This window comes from Sapajus apella, unplaced genomic scaffold (genome assembly GCF_009761245.1).
Source record: "Sapajus apella isolate SASKATOON/1434 unplaced genomic scaffold, GSC_monkey_1.0 scaffold76, whole genome shotgun sequence".
In the NCBI taxonomy this organism is placed as follows: Eukaryota; Metazoa; Chordata; class Mammalia; order Primates; family Cebidae; genus Sapajus; species Sapajus apella.
The window spans coordinates 6,315,284-6,341,967 of record NW_022437016.1 but is presented as its reverse complement, the minus strand read 5'-3'; the positions used below and the strand labels follow the sequence as shown (position 1 = coordinate 6,341,967).

The following is a 26,684-nucleotide window of genomic DNA, read 5'->3' as shown; positions in this document are numbered from 1 at the left end:
ATAAAGCTGAAAAATTCCTATCACTTAGTAACATCATAGATGTCATAATGTCATATTGCTGCACATTACCCGCATGTTTGCAGTGATGCTGGTGTAAACAAGCCTACTGTGCTACAAGGTATACACAAGTTTAGCACATACAGTTATGTAGAGTACATAGTACTTTGTAATAAATGGCCATGTTACTGGCTTATATATTTACTATACTGTACTTTCTATTGTTAGAGTGTACTCCTTCATTTTATTTGAAAAAAAAAAAAAAAAAAAAGTTAACATAAAACAGCCTCAGCCATGTTGGTCTTTCAAGAGCTATTCCAGAACATAACATTGTTATCATAGGAGATGATAGCTCCATGCATGTTATTGCCCTTGAAGCCCTTCCAGTGGAACAAGATATGAAAGGCAGTGATACTGATGATCCTGACCTGTACAGGCCTAGGCTAATGTGTGTGTTTGTGTCTTAGTTTTTAACAAAACCTTTAAAAAGTAAAAATGTTTTTAAAATATAAAAAAGCTTATAGAATAAGGTTATAAAGAAATTAATTTTATATAACTGTACAATGTGTTTATGTTTTAAGCTAAGTATTATTACAAAAGCGTCAAAAAGGTTTTAGAAGTTTAAAGTTTACAAAGTAAAAACATTACAGCAAGCTAAGGCTAATTTACTATTTAAGAAAGAAAAAATGTTTACTAAACTTAGTGTAGCCTAAAGGTACAGTGTTTATAAAGTCTACAGTAGTATACAGTAATGTCCTACATCTTCACATTCACTCACCCACTAATTAGAAAAGAAACTTCCAATCCTACAAGCTCCATTCATGTGGTAAGTGCTCTATACAAGTATACCTTTTTTTTTTTACATTTTAGAGCATATTTTTATTGTACATTTTCTATGTTTAGATGCAAAAATACCATTGTGCTACAACTGCCTAAAGTATTCAGAACAGTAACATGCTGTACAGGTTTGTAGCCTAGGAGTAACGGGCTATCCCATACCATCTAGGTTTGTGTAGGTACACTCTATGATGTTTGCACAATGATGAAATAGTCTAACGATGCATTTTACAGAACAAATTCTGTCATTAAGGGACACATGACTGTATTTTAAATTAAACTGAATTTTGCCTGAAGGTGCCTTTGTACTTTAAGTCTACATAATGAACTGCAACCTAACTTAGAAGGTAAACTAACTGAAAGCCTAACTTAGGAGTATGTTTTGTAACAAATAGCTGAGTCTCAGCCAATCACAGCAGCTGAGCTTCAGTCAATAACAGGCAGTCAAGTGATCACACCATGTTCAACTAAAGTAAACAGAAGCTATAGCCAATCAAGCTATTTCTGTACCTCACTTTCCTTTTCTATCCATAAATACTGCCTGCCTGCATTGCAGAATGAATCTGTCTGTCTCTTCTGGTTCTGAAGGCTGCCCAATTTGTGAACTGTTCTTTGTTCAATTAAACTGTTAAATTTGTTGATAGTTTTTCTTTTAACCTATATATTTGATCTTCCTCCTGTTTCCTATCACATAGCTCTTAAAATCTTTGGAATCTCCAGTGATAAGAGTGTCTTTTGTATACTAATAAGATAGCTGGTGACACCTAGATAGCTTTGGGATGGGGGCCAGTCACCAGAAAGACTAAGGCATGTTTAGAGGGTTAGGACTTTAAGACCAATCTCACAACCTTTAAGGAGGGAAGAGGAGCTAAAATTGATTTGTTAACCAGCAGCCAGTGATGTGATCAATCATGCCTACATAATTAAGGCTCCATAAAAACCCAAAAGGACAGGGTCCAGAGAACTTCCAGATAGCTGAACATACAGAGGTGTCTGGAGGATGGCATGCTGGAGAGAGCATGAAAACTTCATATTCCTTTCCACATACCTTGACCTATGCAACTCTTCCTCTGGCTGTTTGTATATTTTGTAATATCCTTTATAATAAATGGAAAAATATAAGTAGTACTTCCCCGAGTTCTGTGAGCCACTCAAGCAAATTAATTGAACCCAAGGAGGGGATAGTGGGAGCTCCAATTTATAGCTCGGTGGTCAATCTACTACTTGTGATGGGCTTTTGAAGTTAGTGGCATTCTTGTGGGAATGAGTCCTTAACCTGTGGGACCTGATGCTATCTCCAGGCAGACAGTGTCAGAATTGAACTGAGTGAAAGGACATACAACTAGTATCCACTGAAGAATTATTTGGTGTATGGGGCAACAACCCTTACACATCTGGTGTCAGAAGTATTGTACTGTGTGGTATGACAGTAGGAAAAACATTTTGAGTTTTTCCTATCTCTATTAACAGATAATACACCTTCACAAGCATATGGGTATCATATAGGCTGTTATTATAAAGAAACTTCCCGCGAACTCCCAGCTTTCTGTGTAACAGCTAGCCATAAAGAAATTAAGACCCTCATTTCATAGGGGCCCTACCCAATACCCAGGAGGAAGGAATGCTGCATAGAGAAGCCAAGAAAAATCTGGAGAGGCAGGCCTTGCTGAGTTTCCTCACTCAGTCTATTAGCATTAAGATCATACCCATTTTGTCCAATCCTATTTCTATACAGCCATCCATACTTCATTGAACCTAAGCATAAAAAATGGATAATTTTTCCTGCATTTTTGGGTCTTCATTCTGAGGGCTCCCATGACACATAATGCTTTGATCAAATAATTCGCTATACTTTTCTCTTGTTAACCTGTCTTTGTTACAGGGGTGTTGGCCATAACCTTCATGATGGGAAGGAAAGGATTCACTCCCTTTCCTTCCCAACAGAGCTTATACAGTATATAAAGGAGCAATTACACTAATGTAACCTATTAATATATTCAAGTTTTGGAATTCCTCTTTGGATTCTGCTTTCAAACTAATTTGTAAGTCTCACAAGAAAATCAGGCCCATCACTTCAGGTACACTTCGTTTTTATTTTGATCACTAACCTTACTCAGTAAACTTGTCTACATATGAATTTTGTCTACCTCCAAAAATGTAATATTTTATGAAAGGATGATGAAGTTAATTCTAAAGAATATCATACCAGTGGCTAACATTTACTGAGGGCTTACCGTGTATCAAATATTGTGATATTTCGTCAGCCACAGTGTGTATACCTGTAGTCCTATTTACTCCAGAGGATGAAACAAGAGGATCACTTGATCCTAGGAGCTCCAGGCTGCAATGCACTATGATCAAGGTTGTGACTGGCCACTGCACTCCAGCCAAGGAAACATAGGGAGCCCCTGTCTCTAAAAAACAAACAGACAAACATATGTTGTGATAAGCTCTTTATGTGTATCGTCACACATAAGGAGTTGAATACAACAACTCTATGAGATAGGTGTTATTTCCCATTTTACAGACCTTAAATAATTTGTCCAAAGTTCCTTAACTAATTGGTTTAGCTAAAACTTGAATCCTGATCTAATTCAAAACCCATGTTTTTCATGACCATGTCATATATAACTGCCTGAATTTTCTGGAGTCTAGATTATGTCTGCTTTGTTCTCTATGATGCCATAGGTGGCAGGTGCCTATAATTCCAGCTACTTGGGAAGCTGAGTGAGGCACAAAAATCGCTTGAACTGGGCAGGCAGAGGTTGCAGTGAGCCAAGATCATGCCACTGCACTCCAGCCTGGGCAACAGAGCGAGACTCAATGTCAAAAAAAAAAAAAAATCCTGAAGAAAACCCAGAAAATTTTATACAAAGATAAGATCTCTGATATCATGATCTGACCTTTCCAGGTGACTAGTTTGAAAGGAAAAAAAATCTGTCATTTTTTTTGTTTTTAAAAAGTTAATTATTATTTCCCATACATTACAATATAGCCTCATTCACCACAGGTTAAGCACTCCAAATCTGAAATATTTAAATATAAATATAAAAAATATGAATAAGTATAATGCAAATATCCCAAAATCTGGAAAAAATCCAAAATCTAAAACACTTTGGGTAGCAAGCATTTTGGATAAGAGATAATCAATCCGTACTTTTTTTTTTAGAGACAGGGTTTCATTATGTTGCCCAAGCTGATCTCAAACTCCTGAGCTCAAGCAATCCTCCCACCCCTATCTTTCAAAGTGCTAGGATTACAGGCATGAGCTACCACACCTGGCCTTCAACCTGTACTTTAAGCTATGAACTTAAATGTATCTGTACTTTTTCCTTCATTTTCTCATATTAAACTATACATATGAATCAGAAAAACTCCCCCAAGTCACATAACTGCTATTTATGACACTTCCACAAGGCTTTTGGTCCAAATTTTAAGTGCGGTAAACAACTTTTGTGCCTTACAACACAATTTTGCAATGGAAAAAAAGTCTTTCAGTAATTTTAATATTATGAAATATGTATTTAGTCTTAGTCCCTTTTCCTGTCATAAGTGTCTTTTTGTATTTTAGTGAGTTGACTGATGGCTAGCCACTCTAGGCAGCTTCAGGATCATGGCTGGTCACTAGAAAGAAGGAGGGGAAGGAGCTACAGGTTGAGTTGATCACCAATGGCCAATGATGTAATCAATCAGGCCTATGTAATGAAGCCTCCAAAAAATTTTAAAAGACTGGGTTCAGGGAGCATCTAGATAGCTGGACACAGGAAGGATCCTGGAGGGGAATCCACCCAAAGAGGGAGTGGAAGCTCTATACCCCTTTCCACCTTCCTTATGCGATGCATCTTTTCATCTACATCCTTTGTAATATCTTTTATAACAAATGAGTAAATGTAAGTAAGTGCTCCCTGAGTTCTGTGAGCTGCTCTAGCAAATTAATCAAACCCAAGGAGGGAGTTATGGGAACTCTGATTTATAGCTGATCAGTCAGAAGCACAGGTAACTATCTGGGGCTTACAGTTGGCATCAGAACTTGGGGGCAGTCTTGTGAGACAGCCTTCAACCTGAGGGATGTGACACTATCTCCACGCAGACAGTGTCAGAATTGAACTGAACTAGACAGGCCTGCGGTGCCCACCACTGCAGAACTGACTGCTTGCTTACTGTTTGGGGGAAACCCCTACAGAATCATGTTGTAACAGTATAGGGGGAGAAACTGAATTTGCTTAATCTATGGTCTCAGTAATACTATTTATTTATTTATTTATTTTTAAGACGGGGGTTTCATCATGTTCGTCAGGCTGGTCTTGAACTCCTGACCTCAGGTGATCCGCCCGCCTTGGCCTCCAAAGTGCTTGGATTACAGGCATGAGCCACCATGTCCGGCCCTATTTTTTTCTTTTTTTGAGACAGAGTCTCACTCTGTTGCCCAGGATGGAATATGGTGGCATGACCTAAGCTCATTGTAACCTCTGTCTCCCAGGTTCAAGTGATTCTCCTGCCTCAGTCTCACAAGTAGCTGGGATTACAGGCGCATGCCACCACATCCGGCTAATTTTTGTATTTTTAGTAGAGATGAGGTTTTACCATGTTGGCCAAACTGGTCTCAAACTCTTGGCCTCAGGTGATCCACCCACCTCAGCCTCCCAAAGTGCTGGGATTACAGCTACTGCACCCAGCCCTCTGTGATACTATTGATGTTGCTATACTACACTGGTACTCACCTTCTAAATAAGCATAATACTCTGAAATAATACTCTGATACTTAAGAAAAGCTAAGAGGCATGTGCTGAGGTAAAATCTCATTCCTAATTAAATGGACTAACAGATGACATATATTACAGTGTGTAGAGTATGTAGTTGGGTTTTTTATTTCGTTTTGTTTTTTTCTGAGACAAGGTCTTTCTCTGTCACCCAGGCTGGAGTGTAGTGGCATGTTCATGGCTCACTGCAACCTTGCCTTCCTGAGCTCAACTGATCCTCCTACCTCAGCCTCCTGAGTAGCTGGCACTACGGGCACACACAACCATGTTCAGGTTATCTTTTATTCTTTGTAGAGATGGGGTCTCACCATATTTCCAAGGCTGGTCTTGAACTCCTGGTCTCAACTGATCCTCCTGCCTCAGCCTCCCAAAGTGCTGGGATTATAGGTGTGAGCCACTGTGCCCAGCCTGTAGTTTTTACATCCTAATGACCACGACCCCTTAGGTCTCAGCAGACTATCATGAGGTCCTTTATTACTTCTGATTAGTAAAAGTCAGGCTTACTCATTCATAGACTCAAACCCTTGCTTGCCACAGCTTCTGTAAAAGCCTGGACACTGAAACAACATATATGTAATCAGTCTCAGAGAACAGCTAACTCAGTGAAGTGGGCTTAGGGATTTACAGTGTTTGAGAATGGCTGGCATTATTTCACAGGCTACTGCCTGGGGGTGGTAAATGCTGAATTATAATTTTAAGGGAGAGATGAGGATGTAGTTTGACCCTTAGGATGTTGTTTGCAATCACATGAACAAAGACCAAGCAAGCAACGGAAAAATGAAGACAGCTGAGGGGGAGGCTTGGGTGAGTGAAGGAGCAGGATAAAAAGAGAAAAAGGAAATAAAGTCCAAATCTGCAGTTATATTTTAAAGGTGGTCTGCAGAGCAAGAGAAAGCCATTGGAATGATGTGATAATCAGAATCCTATGACCAGGCAACAAAACACTACCCATTCTACGACCTATAAACCCAGATACTTGCTCTGATCTAACAATTCAGTCCATCACAGCTTAGTAGAGATGGCAAACTCCACCTCTATCCAGGCTTTCATAACCTTCCTAACTTCCCATCTTCTCTGCTCTCTAAATAAGGCAGATCTCCTTCTGTCTCTCTACAGACCCCCTAATATGCAAATACCCACCCCTATTTCTTTCTTTCTTTTTTTTTTTTTTTTTTTTTGAGAGAGAGTTTTTCTCTTTTTTCCCAGGCTGGAGTGCAATGGCGCGATCTCGGCCCACCGCAACCTCCGCCTCCTGGGTTCAGGCAATTCTCCTGCCTCAGCCTCCTGAGTAGCTGGGATTACAGGCACGCGCCACCATGCCCAGCTAATTTTTTGTATTTTTAGTAGAGACGGGGTTTCACCATGTTGACCAGGATGGTCTCGATCTCTTGATCCACCCGCCTCGACCTCCCAAAGTGCTGGGATTACAGGCGTGAGCCACCGCGCCCGGCCCTAATTTTGTATTTTTAATAGAGACAAGGTTTCTCCATGTTGGTCAGACTGGTCTTGAACTCCCGATCTCAGCTGATCTGCCCACATTGTCCTCCCAAAGTGGTGGGATTACAGGGGTGAGCCACCGTGCCTGGCCCCATCCCCATTTCTTAACCACCATATCCCTCTCCTTAGCTCTTTAATTGGATTTCAGTACTTTCCCTCCAAGTCTACTTACTTCATCCCATACCCTCTGACCTACTTAGATACTTTTACTCCTTAACCTTCTCTTCCTTTCAAATATCCTGATTCCTATTCCTCTGCAAAGTCTCCAGCCATTTTTCTCTCCTTTCTGTGCTGCCCACCTCTGCCTCCCATTCTTCTTTATCCCATTCTGATTGACAATTTTCCCACAAATTCTATCCCAGTTCCCTAACACAGTAATAGTCTCCCCCATTTCTCTATGGTTCTTTCCTGTGCCCAGACTCAACATTTCTCTATCCATCCAGGCTTCCCAAGCTGCTCATCTCTCTTTATCCCAGAAAATACCCTGACATCGTAATGCATTCCAATACCCTGACCTCCAATTACTCCCCTCCCCAAACAAAATACTCAAACCTCCACCCCTTCCTCTTCATCCCAACCCAACTGCCTGCCTATTTGCCCTTCCGTCCTAATACCCTAGCCACTGTGTCCTTCTCCATCCTATTAACAGCCTGAAACCCCCTCTCCCATCTCTGTTTTTCTACTCAAATACCCTAAAACCCAAGCTTCCCATCCCTTTCCTTTAATTATTTAGTTATTCAATGTTATTGAGCAGCTTTTATATAGGAAGAACCTTGCTAGGCTCCAAGCATACAGAGCTGAGAAGGGCAGGGCTTCTTTATGCAAGATGCACAAGATTATATCTCCCTATTACCCATGGTCTCTGCAGCAAGCAGTCTCCTTCATGGCATTTTATAACAGAATTAATTATGTGTGAAAGTACTTGATTGTTGCCTGTTTCTCCTAGACTATAAGCTACAAGAGAGCAGAGGTTTTGTCTGTTGTTCTATAGACAATAAATATTCATTGACTGAAGGACTGTGCCAAACACAAATTTAGACAATACTAAATTTAAATCCTCAAAGATTTAGCTGTATAGGATTAGAATTATGAAACTCATTTACAAGTGGCAAGGTATATGAACAATCAGAAGCCTGGATTTTGGAACTAAACAGCTTGAGTTCAAATTCTGATTTTCCACTTACTGTGTGACCTTAAGCAAATTACTTAACCTCTCTGGTCCTCAGTGCTATCACTTTTTAAATGGGAATAACCTCAAACAAGTTATTTTAAATTCTAAGTAAATTAATACGTGCCAAGTACTTAAAACTAGATCTGATACATAGCGAACACCCAAAAGTGACTAGCAATTATTTTGACAAATGAAGAAACATGCTCAGGAGGGCTGAGACGCATGCCCAGGGTTAGTCACAGACCCGGTTAAGTTACACACGGTGGCAGAGTTGAGGCTTGAACCCAAGTTTGTCTGCCTTCAAAATTCACTAACCCCTTAACGAACATAAGGGAAGCGTTTGCTTTTCCCCTCCTGTTAGCATTTCGTCCCCATATCCAGTCATCTTTCTCCACGCACTGTACTCCGTCGGATACCATGACAACCCGTCAGGACGCCCAAACTGTCCTTTCTCCCGCTCGCTCACCACAGACAGCTGGCAAGTCCCAGCCGTCCCTTCAGCTCAGGTGGCAGGGCCCATCACCTTCTGGGCGCCGCACCCTAATTTCTACACTTCCCCACGCTCCGGTTCTGCATCCCCAATCGCCTCCGCCGTCTCCACCTCTTCCGATCCAAACGTCCCTCCTTCATCCACCGCCCCACTCCCGTTCCGGACCCTCCCCTCCTTCCCGTCCAATCCCAATTCCCAGACACGCGCCCCCGCCCCAAATCCATCCCAAGCCGGCCCACCCCACGCCCGGTTCCGGCCTTCCCGCCTTTGCCGCTCACCGCCTGGGCCGGACGCCGGGGAACGGACTCTACCAGGTCTGACGCTCACCGCCTGGGGCCGAGCCGAGCAGTCCCGCGGGCTGAGGCCTAGCGGGAGCCGTGCGGGCTCTTCCCTCAGGCGCCCAGCGGCGCGGCGGCCATTTTGTTGTGTTGTGCCGGTTGCCGAGGGCCCGCGCGCGTGGGGGTGGGGCCTGTCTCAGTCACGCCCCTCTCCGGGGCCGCTGGGAGGGGCACGGAGGCGTTTCCCGCCGCTTTTGCAGCCTGCGCGCGGGAAGGCGCGGAAAGTCTTAAGCGCCAAGCTTCCGGCCGCGTGAGGCCGGCGGGATGCGACGCCTTAGCCTTCGGATTGCGTTGCAGGTGGAAGTTTTACGGGTGCAGAGGCAAGGGGAGCCGAGGTTTCATGCGGCAGCCGCCAGCAGTGCTGTGGCCTTCGCGGAGACAAAGCTGCCGCCGCCACCCTCTGAGACACGGACACGCTCCTCGGGGCCTGAGTCGGAGGACCGCCAGAGCGGCGGCGCGGCGCCTCCCCGGTCTCCCCCACTTCTGATGCCTGCAGATCAAGAGCCAGCGTTCCTCGCAGCGCGCTTCTCCCTGACTGTCGTATCTAAAACGAATTCCCTTCAGGGACCCAGGCACGGAGAAACCTGAAAGCGGACGCAGCCTGGGCTCTGCCGCCGTGTGAGGTTCGGGGAGCCTGGGAAGCCCGGGCAGAGGATGTTCTTGCTACAGGGGAGTGAAAGCAAGAAGCATTTGCAGCGGCTTCAGCTGGGGCTTGCCCATGAGTGCAGCGTTCATGACATGCATTCAAGAGATATTTTAAAGAATTTAGCAGCCACTGGGCTGGATGCTAGGGAAATACTGAAGTTTTTGCTGTTTGAGATGGAGTCTCGCTCTTTCTCCAGGCTGGAGTGCAGTGGCGCAATCTCGGCTCACTGCAACCTCCACTTCCCGGGTTCAAGCGATTCTCCTACCTCAGCCTCCCGAGTAGCTGGGACCACAGGTGCGTGCACCACCACGCCCAGGTAATTTTTCTGTATTTGGTAGAGACGGGGTTTCACCATGTTGGCCAGGATGGTCTTGATCTCTTGACCTTGTGATCCACCCACCTTGGCCTCCCAAAGTGCTGGAATTACAGGCGTGAGCCACCACGCCCGGCCCCAACGCTGAAGTTTTTTTTTTAAAGTGTTATCACCAAGGACACCTTTCACTCCAGCAGCCTCCCGTTTTGCATGTATACCCTGGACTATGTTACCATCAGAAACTGCACCCGCTTCAGAAATCCCCAGTGCAATCACTCCCCATCCTTGACTATAATCCTCTGATTTTAACAGCGTGCCTGCTCAAAAGACCCCTATACCAGCATAATTCTTAACTTCCTTGAGTCTTCCAGTCCCTTGTTCTTACCATTTTCTCGCAATCATTCCCACCGGTCTTCATTTCCTTTCTTCAGTACAGAGTTTATGGTCCACCTGTATAACACTATTTTAGAAACTTCCTCTCTCTGTGCCTCAGTTTCCCCGATAGTTATAAAAGTGAATCCAGGCCAGGCGCGGTGGCTCATTCCTGTAATCCCAGCACTTTGAGAGGCCAAGGTGGGAGGATCACTTGAGGTCAGGAATTCAAGACCAACCTGGCCAACAAGGTAAAACCCCGTCTCTACTAAAAATACAAAAATTAGCTGGGCATGGTGGCGCACGCTTGTCACTCCAGCTACTTGGGAGGCTAGGTTGGGAGAATCACTTGAACCCGGGAGGCGGAGGTTGCAGTGAGCCGAGATTGCACCACTGCACTCCAGCCTGAGCGACAGAGTGGAACTCCATCTCAAAAAAAAAAAAAGTCCAGTTTTCCTCATAATTATAAAAGTGAATCCATGTGAAACAACTTAGAACAGTGAGGGACCCATAGTAAGTTCTCAATATGTCTCAGTATTTCATTATTAGATAAACAATACCCAGAAGTGATGTTTCTTCCTAGGCCTGAAAGAAAAGAGTTTAGGCAAGGAGTAGGGAGGTGGGAAAGAATTTGCTGGGCAAAGGGAGCAACTTGTGCAAACCGCAGAAGAGGGAAAGGGGTCTGGCGGTGTGCTGGATGTTAAGTAATTCAGCATAGCTGGAACAAAACATGAGTATGGAAACGTTACATAGCTCATAAATGGCCTTTATTATGTTGTATTAGTCCATTTTCACACTACTATAAAGAACCACCTGAGACTAGGTAATTTATAAAGAAGAGAAGTTTAATTGCCTCACAGTTCCACATGGCTGGGGAGGCCTCAGGAAACTTACAATTGTGGTGGAAGGCAAAGGAGAAGCAAGGCACATCTTTTGTGGCAGCAGGGGGAGAGGAGAAGAGCCATACTATTAAACCATCAGTTCTAGTGAGAATTTACTCACCATTATAAGAATAGCAAGGGGGAGACCGCCCCCATAATCCAATCATCTCCTACCAGATACCTCTCTTGACACATGGGGATTACGCTTCTACATGAGATTTGGGTGGGGACACAGAGCCAAACTATATCATATGTTGAGGAATTTTGCTTTTTTTTTTTTTTTTTAATGAGGTCTCCCTCTGTCACACAGGCTGAAGTGCAGGCAGTCCTGACCTCCACAGCTCAAGTGATTCTCCTGCCTCAACCTCCTGAGTAACTGGGACTACAGGTGTGCGCTACCATGTGCTTTTCCCACAGTATTCATAAGCCACAGACCAGGAGATTCCCTCCAGTGTCTACAACACCAGGGCCCTGAGTTTCCAGCACAAACTGGGAGGCCATTTGAGAAGACACCAAGCTAGCCACAGCAGTTTTTTTTTCATCCCCAAGTGGCACCTGGAATGCCAGTGAGATAGAACCACTCACTCCCTTGGAAAGGGGGCTAAAGCCACAGAGCCAAGTGATCTGGCTTGGTGAGTCCCACCCCTACGAAGACCAGCAAACTAAGATCCACTGACTTGAAATTCTCGCAGCTGGCACAGCAGTCTGAACTCAACCTGGGTTGTTTGAGCTCGGTAGGGGATGGGGTGTTCACCATTGCTAGGGCTGAAGTAGATGGTTTTAACATCACAGTGTAAACAAAGTTGCCAGGAAGTTCAAACTAGCTAGAGTCCACAGCAGCTAAACAAGGCCTCTGAAGGTAGACAGTGTCACTAGACTCCCTGCTTGCTGGGCATGGCATCTCTGAAAAAAGGCAGCAGCCCATCAGGGACTTATAAATAAAGCCCTCACCTCCCTAGGGCAAAGCACCTGGGAAAAGGGGCAGTTGTGGGTACAGCTTTAGCAGACTTAAAGGTCCCTGCCTGTCAGCTCTGAAGAGAGCAGCAGATCTCACAGCACAGCATTTGCCCTCTGATAAAGGACAGACTGACTCCTCAAGTGGCTCCCTGACCCCCATGTATCCTGACTGGGAGACACCTCCCAGTAGGGGCCAACAGACAACTCAAGCTCTGGCTGGCATCTGGCAGGTACCCTTCTGGGACAAAGCTACCAGAGGAAGGAACAGGTTGCAATCTTTGCTCTTCTGCAGCTCCCACTGGTGCTTCCCAGGCAAGCAGGGTCTGGAGTGGACCTCCAGCAAACTCCAGCAGACCTGGAGCAGAGGGACCTGACTGTTAAAGGAAAACTAACAAACAGAAAGAAATAGTTTCAATAGCAAAAGAAAGGATGTCCACTCAAAAGACCCCATCCAAAGGTCACCGACTTCAAAGACCAAAGGTAGATAAATCCACGAAGATAGGAAGAAACCAGCACAAAGGGGATGAAAATTCTAAAAACCAAAATGCCTCTTTTCCTCCAAGAAATTACAACTCCTCACCAGCAAAGGGACAAAACTGGCCAGAGAATGAGTTTGACAAATTGACAGAAGCAGGCTTCAGAAGGTGGGTAACAAGAACTTCTCCGAACTAATGGAGCATGTTCTAACCCAATGCAAAGAAGCTAAGAAACTTGAAAAAAGGTTAGATGATATGCTAACTAGAATAACCAGTTTAGACAAGAACATAAACGACCTGATGGAGCTGAAAAACACAGCATGAGAACTTCGTGAAGCATACACAAGTTTCAATAGCTGAATCAATCAAGCAGAAGAAAGGAGATCAGAGATTGAAGATCAACTCAATGAAATAAAGTGAAAAGACAACATTAGAGAAAAAAGAATGAAAAGAAATGAACAAAGCCTCCAAGAAATATGGGATTATGTGAAAAGACCAAATCTACATTTGATCTGTGTACCTGAAAGTGACAGGGAGAATGAAACCAAGTTGGAAAACACTCTTCAGGATATTATCCAGGAGAACTTCCCCAACTTAGCAATGCAGGCCAATATTCAAATTCAGGAAATAGAGAGAACACCACAAAGATATTCCTTGAGAAGAGCAACCCTAAGACACATAATTGTCAGATTCACCAGGGTTGAAATGAAGGAAAAAATGCTAAGGGCAGCCAGAGAGAAAGGTTGGGTTACACACAAAAGGAAGCCCGTCAGACTAACAATAGATCTCTTGGCAGAAACCGTACAAGCCAGAAGAGAGTTAGGGGCCAATATTCAGCATTCCTGAAGAAAATAATTTTCAACCTAGAATTTCATATTCAGCCAAGGTAAGCTTCATAAGCAAAAGAGAAATAAAATCCTTTACAGAAAAGCAACTGCTGAGAGATTTTTGTCACCACCAGGCCTGCCTTACAAGAGCTCCTGAAGGAAGCGCTAAACATGGAAAGGAACAACCAGTACCAGCCACTGCAAAAATACAACAAATTGTAAAGAATGTCAATGCTATGAAGAAACCACATCAACTAAGAGGTGAAACAGGCTGCTAGCATCATAACGTCAGGATCAAATTCACACATAACAATATTAACCTTAAAAGCAAATGGGCTAAATGCCCCAATTAAAAGACTGGCAGATTGGATAAAAAGTTAAGACCCATTGGTGTGCTGTGTTCAGGTGACCCATCTCACATGCAAAGACACACATAGGCTCAAAATAAAGGGATGGAGGAATATTTACCAAGCAAATTGAAAGAAAAAAAAAAAAAAAGCCGGGGTTGCAGTCTTAGTCTCTGATAAAACAGACTTTAAACCAACAAAGATCAAAAGAGACAAAGAAGGGCATTGCATAATGATAAAGGGATCAATGCAACAAGAAGAGCTAGCTATCCTAAATATATATGCACCCAATACAGGAGCACCCAGATTCATAAAGCAAGTTCTTAGAGGCCTACAAAGAGACTTAGACTCCCACACAATAATAGTTGGAGACTTTAACACCCTACTCTCAATATTAGATCAATGAGGCAGAAAATTAACAAGGATATCCAGGACTTGAACTCAGATCTAAACCAAATGGACCTAATAGACATATACAAAACTCTCCACCCCAAATCAACAGAATATACATTATTCTCAGCACCACATTGCACTTATTCTAAAATTGATCACATAATTGGAAGTAAAACATTCCTCAGCAAATGCAAAATAATGGAAATAATAACAAACAGTCTCTCAGGCCACAGTGCAATCAAATTAGAACTCAGGATTGAGAAACTCACTCAAAACCACACAACTACATGGAAACTGAACAACCTGCTGCTGAATGACTACTGGATAAATAATGAAGTGAAGGCAGAAATAAAGATGTTCTTTGAAACCAATGAGAATGAAGACACAACATACCAGAATCTCTGGGACACATTGAAAGCAGGTGTAGAGGGAAATTTATAACACTAAATGCCCACAAGGGAAAGGAGGAAAGATCTAAAATCGACACCCTAATGAGCAAGAACAAACAAATTCAAAAGATAGCAGAAGACAAGAAGTAACTAAGATTAGAGCAGAACTGAAGGAGATAGAGACATAAAAAACCCTTCAAAAAAAATCAATGAATCCAGTAGCTAATTTTTTGAAAGGATCAACAAAATAGATAAACCACTAACCAGACTAATAAGGAAAGAGAGAAGAATAGATGCAATAAAAAATGATAAAGGGGCTATCACCACTGATTCCACAAAAATACAAACTACCATCAGAGAATACTGTAAACAACTCTATGCAAATAAACCAGAAAATTTAGAAGAAATTGATAAATTCCTGGACACTTACACCCTCCCAAGACTAAACCAGGAAGAAGTTGAATCTCTGAATAGACTAATAACAAGGTCTGAAATTGAGGCAGCAATTAATAGCCTATCAACTGAAAAAAGTCCAGGGCCAGGCGGGATCACAGCCGAATTCTACCACAAGTACAAAGAGGAGCTGGTACCATTCCTTCTGAAACTATTCCAAACAATAGAAAAAGAGAAAATCCTTGCTAACTCATTTTACGAGGTCAACATCATCCTGATACCAAAATGGGCAAAAAGAAAATTTCAGGCCAATATCCCTGATGAACATCAATGCAAAAATCCTCAATAAAATACTGGCAAACCAAGAGCACATCAAAAAGCTTATCCATCACAATCAAGTTGGTTTCATCCCTGGGTTGCAAGGCTGCTTCCACATATGCAAATTGATAAATGTAATCCATCATGTAAAAAAAAACCAAGACAAAAATCACATGATTATCTCAATAGATGTAGTGAAGGCCTTCGACAAAATTCAACAGGCTTTATGCTATGAAACGTATCTCAAAATATTAAGAACTATTTATGAGAAACCCACAGCCAATAACATACTGAAGGGGCAAAAACTGGAAGCATTTGCTTTGAAAACTGGCAGAAGATAAGGACACCCTCTTCACCACTCCTGAAAGATGAAAAATGCTTTGGAGTCTCTCAATAGCAGACTTGATCAAGCAAAAGAAAGAATTTGTGAGCTTGAAGACAGGCTATATGAAAATACACAGAGGAGAAGAAGGAAAAAAATAAAAAGAATGAAGCATGCCTACAAGATCTAGATAACAGCTTCAAAAGAGCAAATGTAAGAGTTACTGGCCTTAAAGGTTATATATATATATATATATATATATATATATATAGAGAGAGAGAGAGAGAGAGAGAGAGAGATTGGGGTAGAATGTTTATTCAAGGAAATTGTAATAGAATGTTCCAAACCTAGAGAAAGATATCAATATCTAAGTACAAGAAAATCAAAGAACGTCAGGCAGATTCAACCCAAGTAAGACTACTTCAAGACATATAATAATCAAACTCTCAAGGATCAAGGATAAAGAAAGAATCTTAAAAGCAGCAAGAGAAAAGAAACAACATAAAGGAGCTCTGTAATACATCTGGCAACAGACTTCTTAGCGGAAACTTTACAGGCCAGGAAAAAGTGGGATGACATAGTCGAAAAGTGCTGAGGAAAAGAAAACATCTAACCTAGAATATTATACCCAGCACAATTATTTTTTAGACATAGAGAAATACTTAGACAAACAAAAGCTGAGGAATTTTATCAACATTAGCCTTATAGGAAATGCTAAATGAAGCTTTTCAATCTGGAGGAAAATTATATTAATGAGCAACAAAAAATAATCTAAAAGTATAAAACTCACTGGGAAAAGTACACAGAGAAATGCAGAACACTGTAACACTGTAATTACAGTATGTAAACCACTCATATGCTTAGTAGAATGACTAAAATGATCACAAATAATAACTATAATTATTTCTTAAGAGACAATGTAGAAAGATAAATCGACACAATAAGTCAAAATACAGGAAAGATAAAGTGTACAGGTTTTTTACTTTCTCTTTGCTTCATTTTAAAAACTTTTCTTTACAGTTAAGTTATTATAAGTCTAAAATAATTGTTTATAAGATGTTATTTGCAAGCCTCATGGTAACTACAAAGTAAAAACCTATAATTGCTACAAAAAAAATTAAAAGCAAGAAATTAAAACATACTACTAGAGAAAATCACTTTTACACAAAGGAAGACAGGAAGGAAGGAAGGAAGGAAGAGAGGACCAACAAAACAAGCAGAAAACGAATAACAAAATATCAGTACTAAGTCCTGACTGATCAATAATAACAAGTAAATGAGTGTAAATGGACTAGAATCATTTTTAGAAGGCACTGTAAAGTTTTGTCTCTTGTTATGGCATTGATTGCCTTTAGTAGATTATGTGTAACCTACTTCTTTATCTCAAAAGCTGTAAAAGGGCTTTGTTCCAAAATATCTTTCTCATTTAAACTTTGAACTCAATATTGTTTGAAGTATTCCTCTTGCTTCTCAAGAATCAGTCTAGCAATTAAGAAGAAATGCCATAAATGTTAATCACATCTCAATAATACCTGTAAACTCCACTGCATTTAAAAGAGATTTTATGAGACTCAGACATACAGGACATATTCTCAGCCTTTAAGGAGCTTATCCAAATGGTGACAACACAAAGCTACCGATTATTAATTTCCAACGTTTATCAGTTATTGTGATAATAACTTGCTAAATTATCTCTCATCTTTACAACCATGCTGAAGGGTGTTATTACCCTCAGGTTACCAATGAGTAAACTGGGGCTCAGAAAAATGTAGTGCTTCAGGGAACACATCTAGTAAGTTGCAGAAATGGTGATTTGATTGTTTCAGATCAGTAGAAAAAAGACAGGAAAGATATCAAACCATGCTGAAGTCTTACCTTCTCTTTGACACCTTCTCGATGTATGTATATATATATGGAGTCTCACTCTGTTGCCCAGGCTGGAGTGCAGTGGCACGATCTTAGCTTACTACAGCCTTCACCTCCTGGGTTCAAACAATTCTCATGTCTCAACCTACCAGGTAGCTGGGACTACAGGTATGAGCCACCTTGCCTGGCTAATTTTGTTTCTTTAGTAGAGACAGGATTTCACCATGTTGGCCAGATGGGGTTTCACCATGTTAGCCAGCAATTCTCCTGCCTCAGCCTCCTGAGTAGCTGGGACTACCGGCCTCTGCCACCATGCTTGGTTTTTTGTTTGTTTGTTTGTTTTTGTTTGTTTTTTTGTTTGTTTGTTTGTTTGTTTTTTAGTAAAGACAGGGTTTCACCATGTTGGCCAGGCTGGTCTTGAACTCCTGACCTCAGGTGATCCACCTGCCTCAGCCTCCCCAAAGTGCTAAGTTACAGGTCTGAGCTGCTGTGCCCAGCCCACACCAGGTTAATTTTTAAAACTCATTTACTGATATTTTATGGTGTGTAGGGTGTGAATCCTTGCCTGAACTCCTGACCTCAAGTGATCCAACCACCTTGGCCTTCCAGAGTGCTGGGATTACAGACATGAGCCACAGCGCCTAGCCTTCTCCAGATAGTTTGTCTGTAACTAATTCTCTATTTTGTAAACTCTTAAATAATTTATATCCCAATCTGAACATTTTGATTCTTATTATGTACTATTATGTATTCTATGCAAAGGTTCAAATGTACAAGGTGGTAATAAATGTGACATAATTGAAGACGTAATCCGGGTTATGTCTGGTTCTCCCTTCCTCAGTAGGGCTGGAGCAAGACTGGCTGAAATGACCACCAGGCAGATGGCAGATTGGGAAGACAACCTGAAAAGGTCAGAGGCGGAAAGAGTCAGAGAATAACTGGATAAGCCACATTCTGGGAAATAGAGTGGTTCAAATCCACTGTGGATAAATTTGTATTTGAAGATCGAATGGTAAGTGAAGAAAAATAAAGAAGAAAGCCATTGCTTGAACTACACTTGAAAGTCACCAAAGCAGTGACTATCTTGGCAAAGTCTCTTGCTCTCTTCCCTCTCTTTCCCGAATTGGAAGGCATCTCTCTCCAGGCTTGGCTAATTGGACCTGGGGGAGGAGTGATTCAGACTCTATCCTGGCCACAGCTGGCATCACACTTGGTCTTACCTAAAGTCCACAGCCTTCCAGACCAGCTAAGTACTGGGGCTCACCAAGGCATGCAGTCACTACTGCCTAGTTATGCCTGCTGCAAATGTTTATTCAAGGCCCAAGGCCACTTTAGTCAGCATCCTTCCAGGACCAAGTCCATACCAACAGGGCAGAGGATTCCCTTCTGACCCAGGGTGGGTCTAGAAACACCATCCAGGAGCAAAGCCTGGAATCGGAGGCTTTGGGAATCTGCCTGGTGTTTTTACTGTGACTAAGCTGATACCCAAGTTGCAAGACAAAGTCCTCTGTGCTCTTCTGTCTTTCCCCAAGCAGAAGGACTCTCTTCCCAAGCTTCAGTACCTGGAGTTTGGGAAGGAGTGACATACGTGCTCCTATGGCTGCCACAGTTAGTGTCAAACTGTGTTGCACCCCAAGTCCACTACCTCCAAGACCAGGACACCACTAGACCTTGCCATGGGACTTGCTAACAGAGAAAAAAAATCAGTAAAATATTTCGGAGTGGCTTATTTTGAGTCAGTATGAGTGATCATGGTCTTGGAAACAGTCTTAAGAGGTTCTGAGCAGTCTTAAGAGTTGCCTGAAGCAGGTAGGTTACAGTTTGGTTTTATATATTTCCAGGAAACAGGAGTTAAAGGCAATGACATAAATCAATACATGGAAAGTATACATTGATTCAGCCCCCAAAAATCAGGACATCTCCAAGCAGGGACTTAACAAGACATAGGTGGGTTTTAAGGATTCTTTAGTTGACAATTGGTTGAGAGAGTTACTTTGTTGTCTAAAGGCTCAGAGTCAATAGAAAGTAATGCTTGAGTTAAAGGAGGTTTGGGGTCCAAGGCTCTTGTTATGTAGATGAATCCTCATAGGTAACATCCCTCAGACAGAGTCAATGGCAAATGTCTGTCTCTTTTCAGACCTTTGAGATGTCAGACTCTCAGGTCAACTCTGCCAGATCTGGGAAAAACCTAGAAAGGGAAGGCCTGGCTGTGTTAATGGAGATTCTCTACAGATGCAAATCTCCCCCACAAAATATAGCTTTGCAGGGCCATTTCAAAATATGTCACAGAAATGTATTTTGAGGTAAAATATTTTTATTTGCATCAGGGTCTTCTGTCATGTGATGCTACATCAGAGTCAGGTTGGAAAGTAAGCCATATTGTACCAGGTTATTTATTATTTATTTATTTATTTTAGAGATATAATTTTGCTCTTGTTGCCCAGGCCTGGAGTGCAATGGCATGATCTCAGCTCACCCACCTCCTGGGTTCAAGCGATTCTCCTGCCTTAGCCTCCGGAGTAGCTAGGATTACAGGGGTCTGCCACCACACTTAGCTAATTTTTTGTATTTTTAGTAGAGACCAGTTTCACCGTGTTGGCCAGGCTGCTCTTAAACTCCTAACCTCAGATGATCTACCCGCCTTGGCCTCCCAAAGTGCTGGGATTACAGGCGTGAGCCACTGTGCCCAGCCTATACCAGGTTGATTTTTAAACCCATTTAATGACATTTTATGGTGTGTAGGGTATGAATCCTTGCCTGAAGGGCCTGAGGTCTTGTTTATAATTTGGTATGTTACTGCCACAGAGTCTGTTTTATTGCTCTTATGATCCCTCTTTTAACTTAAATGCTGGCCAGTTGTGCCTAAACTCCAAAGGGAGGGGATATAACAAGGCATATGTAACCTCCCTTCCTAACACGACCAGGAATTCAGTTTTTAAGGTTGTTCTGGGGTCTCTTTGGGCAGGTGGGAGTTCATTCAGTCAGTAGGGGTAAGTTGGGGTACTTAGCATTTTAAGTTTAATCTACAGATTTTAGTCTTGTGCCCTGACTGCCACTCAAATAGATTCAGGACCTCAGACCACTTTAGTTAGCCAGTGGTAAAGCCAGCCATGACCTGGGTTTCTCCCTCTGGAGCAGAGAATTCTCCTCTGGCCCAAGGCCTGGCCTAAATGTGCTGTCAGAATTCTGGGCAACGGCAGAATTCTGTCCTGTGTTATGTTCCACCGTGACAGGGCAGCACTGACTCCAATACAAAGTCCCACACTCACTTTGCTCTCCCTCCTCCAAGCACACAGATTCTCTTTCCTACTGTGCAGCCTGTGGTTGGAGGAAGGGTGGTGTAGGCGATGCAGGGCGGTCTTTCCCACCATCTTCAATGCCTCTTTCCTTATCTTTATGGTAAAACCAGGCACTGTGATCACTCACTTGATTTTATGGCTTTTATGAAGGTGCTATCTTGCATGGATAGTTGTTCTATTTGGTGTTCCAGTATGGAGAACTATCTCTGGGGAGTTCTATTCAGCTACCTCACTTCACCTCCGCCCTCTCTCCGGTCAGTCTTTAAACTGCTGGTACTGAAGCCTGCAGTGCATTCCTTTTCTGTGTCCCATGGAGAATTATTGAAGTGGTTCTTTTTGAATTTCAGTTGGCCTTTTATTAGAGCCTTTCTACTAAGGGATTAGAACATGAGTCTGTGGGCTTGAGCCAAAAAGCAGTCAGAGGGACAAATATTGGGTTTTACTTAGAATTACCCATCTGCCTAGTGCCAGCCTACCACTCTTGAACAAAACTTGAATGATTCTTATGTCTTCGTTTGGAATAATTTAATTCTGAGGAGACACCTCTGTTTCTCCACTGGCCTCTGGACAGGGAACAGGCTCATGAAAATTACCTGGGGCAGTTATGGGTCACATCACTTCTTACTCTAGCCAGCCAGAAGGCACTTGAAGTTCACAATCTGGTGGGCTAAATTTCTGAAAACAATAACAAACAAAATATTGCTGATTTTTTATTCTCTAAATTTACAAACCATTAATATACCTCCCTGTAAGCTCTCTGATTTTGAAAATTATGCACTATAAAATCCTTTATTATACATAAAAAAGAGTTCTGTAGTCTGTATTAATAAAAAATTGGTGTTCAGACGTATTTTACCAAATAAGTGCAAAATAACTAAAGAATATCCATTTGAAAGATACAAAATTGTTATCCTGCTAAGAGCACCTTGGTGTAAAGGTGACTTCAGGGAACAGTCACAAGTAATTCAGCTCCTTGGCCAAAGTGAAGAATGGAACATTGAGGCTGGAGAACTGAGCACGGCTCAAGAGGGTCCTTGTGCCCTAGGCTAGGTCATTTGGGCTCAATCATGAGGGGAGAATTGAGGTAGCATTAGCAGGAAGGTCAGGTGACCAGCAAACTTTCTGCCAGATCTGAGATTCTTCTCTTTTAGAAAGACAGTGTTTGTATAAAAACCAAAGATTCACCAAAGGTCACATTTTATATTATAAAGAAAAATCTTTTTTTTTTCTTGAGACAGAACTGTTACTCAGCCTGGAGCGCAGTGGCATGATCTCTGCTCAATGCAACCTCTGCCTCCCAGGTTCAAGCGAATCTTCTGCCTCAGCCTCATGATTAGCTGGGATTACAGTAGCCTGCCACCACACCCAATTAATTTTTGTATTTTTAGTAGAGATGGGGTTTCACCATACTGGCCAGGCTAGTCTCGAACTCCTGATGTCCTCAGGTGATCCACCCACCTTGGCATCCCAAAGTGCTGGGATTACAGGCATGAGCTATCACATCCAGTCTTAAAAAATTCATCTGTGAGCCACATTTAGAAGGTAAATAAAAAATTTTGGCTAAACACAGTTGAAAATCTATAAATTGTTGAACTTCAGTTCTGTTGAGAATCTTTGAGATCCATCATTTTCTAAATGTTTTCTACCAGAGAAACAGGACAATGGTTTGCAAAAATCGGTTATCAACATTTACTTTACAGCTCAAGCAAACAAACTTATTTGCACTTAAAATACAAATATTACCTACCTTTATTTGAGTGTACTTGTTCTCTCTTAAATTTCATTTCCCAAAAATGATGGCAAAAGTACTTTGTTTATTTTAACTTGACCCTTCTTTTGCAACCCAGCTTAATCATTTCACAGATTCCCTTTTGAAATAAATGGGCTAGATGATCAGACAATAGTGGCAAATGTTTGTCATTTCAATGACATGCAAGAGATACCTTCAGTGAAATTTGTATATCAAATTTATCTTTGTGCTCCTTTTTTTCCCTAGTGAATTCAGTATTAAAGTGTTTGTAAATATTTTTGGTTTATTATTTATTAATTCAAAGCAAAGAATGCCAGTGTGCCCATAAATATCTCATTTATAGAAATATGTTTACAGACATCTGTTTTATTATTTTAAAGATCAGTACATATTATATACTAAGGTAGAAATAAGTACTAAAAAAGAGAAGATAATAAATTAAAAACTTTCTAGTGAACATAAACATCATAAAAAATAACAAGTAAAAATGACCCAGGCATGGTGTGAGCACCTGTTATCTGAGCACTTTGGGAGGCCAAGGTGGGTGGATCACCTGAGGTCAGGAGTTTGAGACCAGCCTGGCCAACATGGTAAAACCCTATCTCTATTAAAAATACAAAAAAATTAGCTGGGCATGATGGTGCATGCCTGTAGTCCCAGATACTCCAGAGGCTGAGGCAGGAGAATCCCTTGAACCTGGGTGGCAGAGGTTGCAGTGAGCCGAGATAGTGCCACTCGACTCCAGCCTGGGTGACAAACAGAAACTCTGTCTCAAAAAAAAAAAAAAGTATAAAGATAAAATTTTGGTAAATTGTGAATTAATTACTAGAGTCAGTTGTTATAGGAAGCTTTGTTTTTCTGGAGCTTTTATATTAAAATTATTAAAATCCTGACAGAGGTGTAACATGAGTTTTCTTTAAAAGAAAGGATATTCTGGCCGGATGTGGTGGCTCAAGCCTGTAATCCCAGCACTTTGGGAGGCCGAGGCGGGTGGATCACGAGGTCAAGAGATCGAGACCATCGTGGTCAACATGGTGAAACCCTGTCTCTACTAAAAATACAAAAAATTAGCTGGGCATGGTGGTGCGTGCCTGTAATCCCAGCTACTCAGGAGGCTGAGGCAGGAGAATTGCCTGAACCCAGGAGGCGGAGGTTGCGGTGAGCCGAGATCGCACCATTGCACCCCACCCTGGGTAACATGAGTGAAACTCCGTCTCCAAAAAAAAAAAAAAAAAAAAAAAAGAAAGAAAGGATATTCTATATCTGAATAAAGACAAACTTGGAATGAGTGGCATATGACTTAATAAATATTGGAGAATATCCACTTCCTAGTCAGTACTAAATTATTTGGTTACTTAGAGAAGGACAACAGCAAGAAGAAAATTAAAAAAATATATATATATATAGAGAGAGAGAGAAGGACAACAGCATACTCAGCATGGCATTTTCATTGCCAGTCACAATCTTTCCTCCACCTAATGTTCTCTAGACTGACACAGACCAAAGAACAATTCCCTAGACTTCCTTTGCAGAGCTAGGTTATGCTCAGACCATTTCCAGCACCAAGGACACTACCATTCAGGTCTCCAAAAAAGATCATCTTGTGAGCCCTCTCTAAACCAGGATGCTTCCAAACTCATTTCAATTTGAAACTGAGTCCAGGTGGGTGTCCATCAGTATTAGAGTGGACCTGCTGGATGTGTGCTTGCAGATGATGCAACATCAAAGCAAATGCCCTGGACAAGAAAAGGAAGGCCAAAGGCAATGGGCTTACTGGTTTCTAGCTTTGAGCCACTCTTCATAGTGCCAGATTCCCATTTTAGAGTCCCTTTATTTGCATTAACAAAAATAAATTCCCTTTATTTGTATTAATAAAAATAAATTCCCTGGGTATAAGTTCCTATAAAAGACTCCCTATCTGTATTTCTGGGCATGAAAGGGTGTTTTAGTTCCAGTTCTAGTTTTCCTGCTTAGATGTTCACCTTTCTGACATTAATAATTAACCAGATTATCTGAATTCTTCAAGTTCAGTTTATTTAAAAGGAGAATATCCTCAAAACAGTTATATCCATGATTTCCTGCTATCTACAACCATGGGCCTCTTGGGAATACTTTGTTTTTTAATCTTTCTGGGGAAAACTTGGGGACAGGAGCAAACGTAAGTAAAACAGCTATCTTCATTTTTCAATGCATCTTAGTTGTGATGAATGAAGAGTAAATTGAACAGATTGTGTTAATTTGAAAATAACTTGCTACTTCTGAGAACACCAAGTGAATAATATCATCTCTGAATGAGAAAGTCATGGAAGCATTTTGATTTGATAAGTAGCTAACAACATGACAGCTTACATGGAATTGTTATTTATTAAAATGTATGTAAGTGATTATTCAAATTCCTCTTCAAAAAAGCATGAAACAAACTCAAGATAATAAACTTTCTGAACATTTTTTGCTTATTTTAACTTGGTGTTTAGTTTTCTCTTTGTGTTTTTCATAGACTGTCACAGTTAAACCAGGATTATTTGGGAATCAGCCTAATACTGTGATCTGAAAATCTGTTGTTATAACGACTCCTATAGTACATTTATAAGCTGATTTTTCACAATTTTTAGTGGCATTATTAACATAATATGTACTTTAGGTAATGTTTTTAAAATAATGATCTTATATCTAGAAATATTTTAATACTGAAAAGTAGCTGTAGATTATCTAATCAAACCTATTTATTTTATATATGAGGATAAGTTTGGATAAGGGAAGTAACTGGCCAAAAGTCACAGTTCTAGAGAGAAACAGGATTTTTATTAAGGTATCCTTTTTATCACTTTATATTTTTCATTTTGTCATAAATGTATACATATAAACATATATAAACACATACTTAGGATGTCATTCTTTTTTAGCACCCTCCGATTTCTGAACTGTGATTTTATCACATGACCACAATCACTCCACTACCTTAGCATCCTGTCTTTATTATTTCCTCTTGAAAGACAAGCAGCTAAAGCTTAGAGAGACTGAAATTAAGTGACTTCAAATTAGTGGCAGAACTAGGGCTAGGACCTGGGTTCCATGGTTCTTGCCCAGAGTTATTCTGAATTCTTTCTACTGGTCCTTAATAAAAATTATTTCCTCACTTTCTCTGAAAAAGTCAGAGCGTACCATTTACAACATGGCAATTAATCACTTTAATTAACTGGTTGATTGATTGATTCAACAAATATTTATTGAGCACCTAACTATATGATAGGCACTGTAGATACAGCAAATGGTAAGACAATTCCTAGAGCTTGCCTTCCAGTGGGAGAAGCAAGTAATGAGTGAATGAACCAATGAAAGAATGTGTAAGGTCAGGTAGGTAGTATTATGAAGAAAAAATAAAAAAGAGTATGAGAATTAAAAAATAATAATTATGGGGCACTACTTTAAAATGTGGCCAGAAAAGGGTCTCTTTAAGGAGAGCTGCACTAAAACAGAGGCTGAAGGAAGTGAGGAAGCACACCATGCAAATATTTGAGGAAACAGCATTCAAGGTAGAGGCCAAAAAGTAACATTCTTTCCTCTCTGCAAGCTCAGTAGCCTGATCCTCTGCAGCAATTGAAAGACAAAGAAAACTATGAAGTTCTTTAGATGAATAGATTATGCTACTGAGCATAAGTAGCATAAATAAGAACTAAAATATTTATGAAGGGTGGTTCCAGAATCATCTTTTAGGGGCTTCTAAACACTTAATATTTTAGGCTTGACTGCTACCATCACATAGACCAGCAGTCCCTAACCATTTTGGCACCAGGGACAGGTTTTGTGGAAGACAATGTTTCCCTGGACCGGAGTTGGGCTTGGGATGGTTTCAGGATGAAACTGTTCCACTGCAGATCATCAAGCATTAGATTCTCAAAAGGAGGGTACAATCTAGATTCCTCACACGCACAGTTCACAATAGGGTTCATGCTCCTATGAGAATCTGATGCCACCACTGATCTGACAGGAGGCAGAGCTCAGGTGGTAATGCTCCTTTGCCTCACTGCTCACCTCCTGCTGTGTG

General features: G+C 41.3%; 2 protein-coding genes across 11 annotated transcripts in view; one reads left to right on the top strand and one right to left on the bottom strand.

Moving 5' to 3' along the window:
* Positions 1-9,199, bottom strand: part of CNTRL (centriolin) — a 91,032-nt gene extending 81,833 nt beyond the window's left edge. For 8 of the 9 annotated variants that reach the window (XM_032251467.1, XM_032251469.1, XM_032251470.1 and 5 more), the window contains exons 1-2: positions 9,031-9,199; positions 3,069-3,248 (exon numbers count right to left, since the gene is read on the bottom strand). The gene's annotated coding sequence lies outside the window, so the exon portion shown is untranslated. The remainder of the gene's footprint in view (positions 1-3,068; positions 3,249-9,030) is intronic. The other variant, XM_032251468.1, reaches the window with a different exon arrangement.
* A 15,484-nt stretch (positions 9,200-24,683) lies between these two features.
* The window catches only part of C5 (complement C5), a 106,181-nt gene continuing 104,180 nt past the window's right edge, over positions 24,684-26,684 (top strand). The window contains exon 1 of one of the 2 annotated variants that reach the window (XM_032251481.1): positions 24,684-24,797. In XM_032251481.1, the coding sequence (XP_032107372.1) occupies positions 24,733-24,797 (65 nt within the window). In that variant the 5' untranslated portion in view covers positions 24,684-24,732. The remainder of the gene's footprint in view (positions 24,798-26,684) is intronic. The other variant, XM_032251480.1, reaches the window with a different exon arrangement.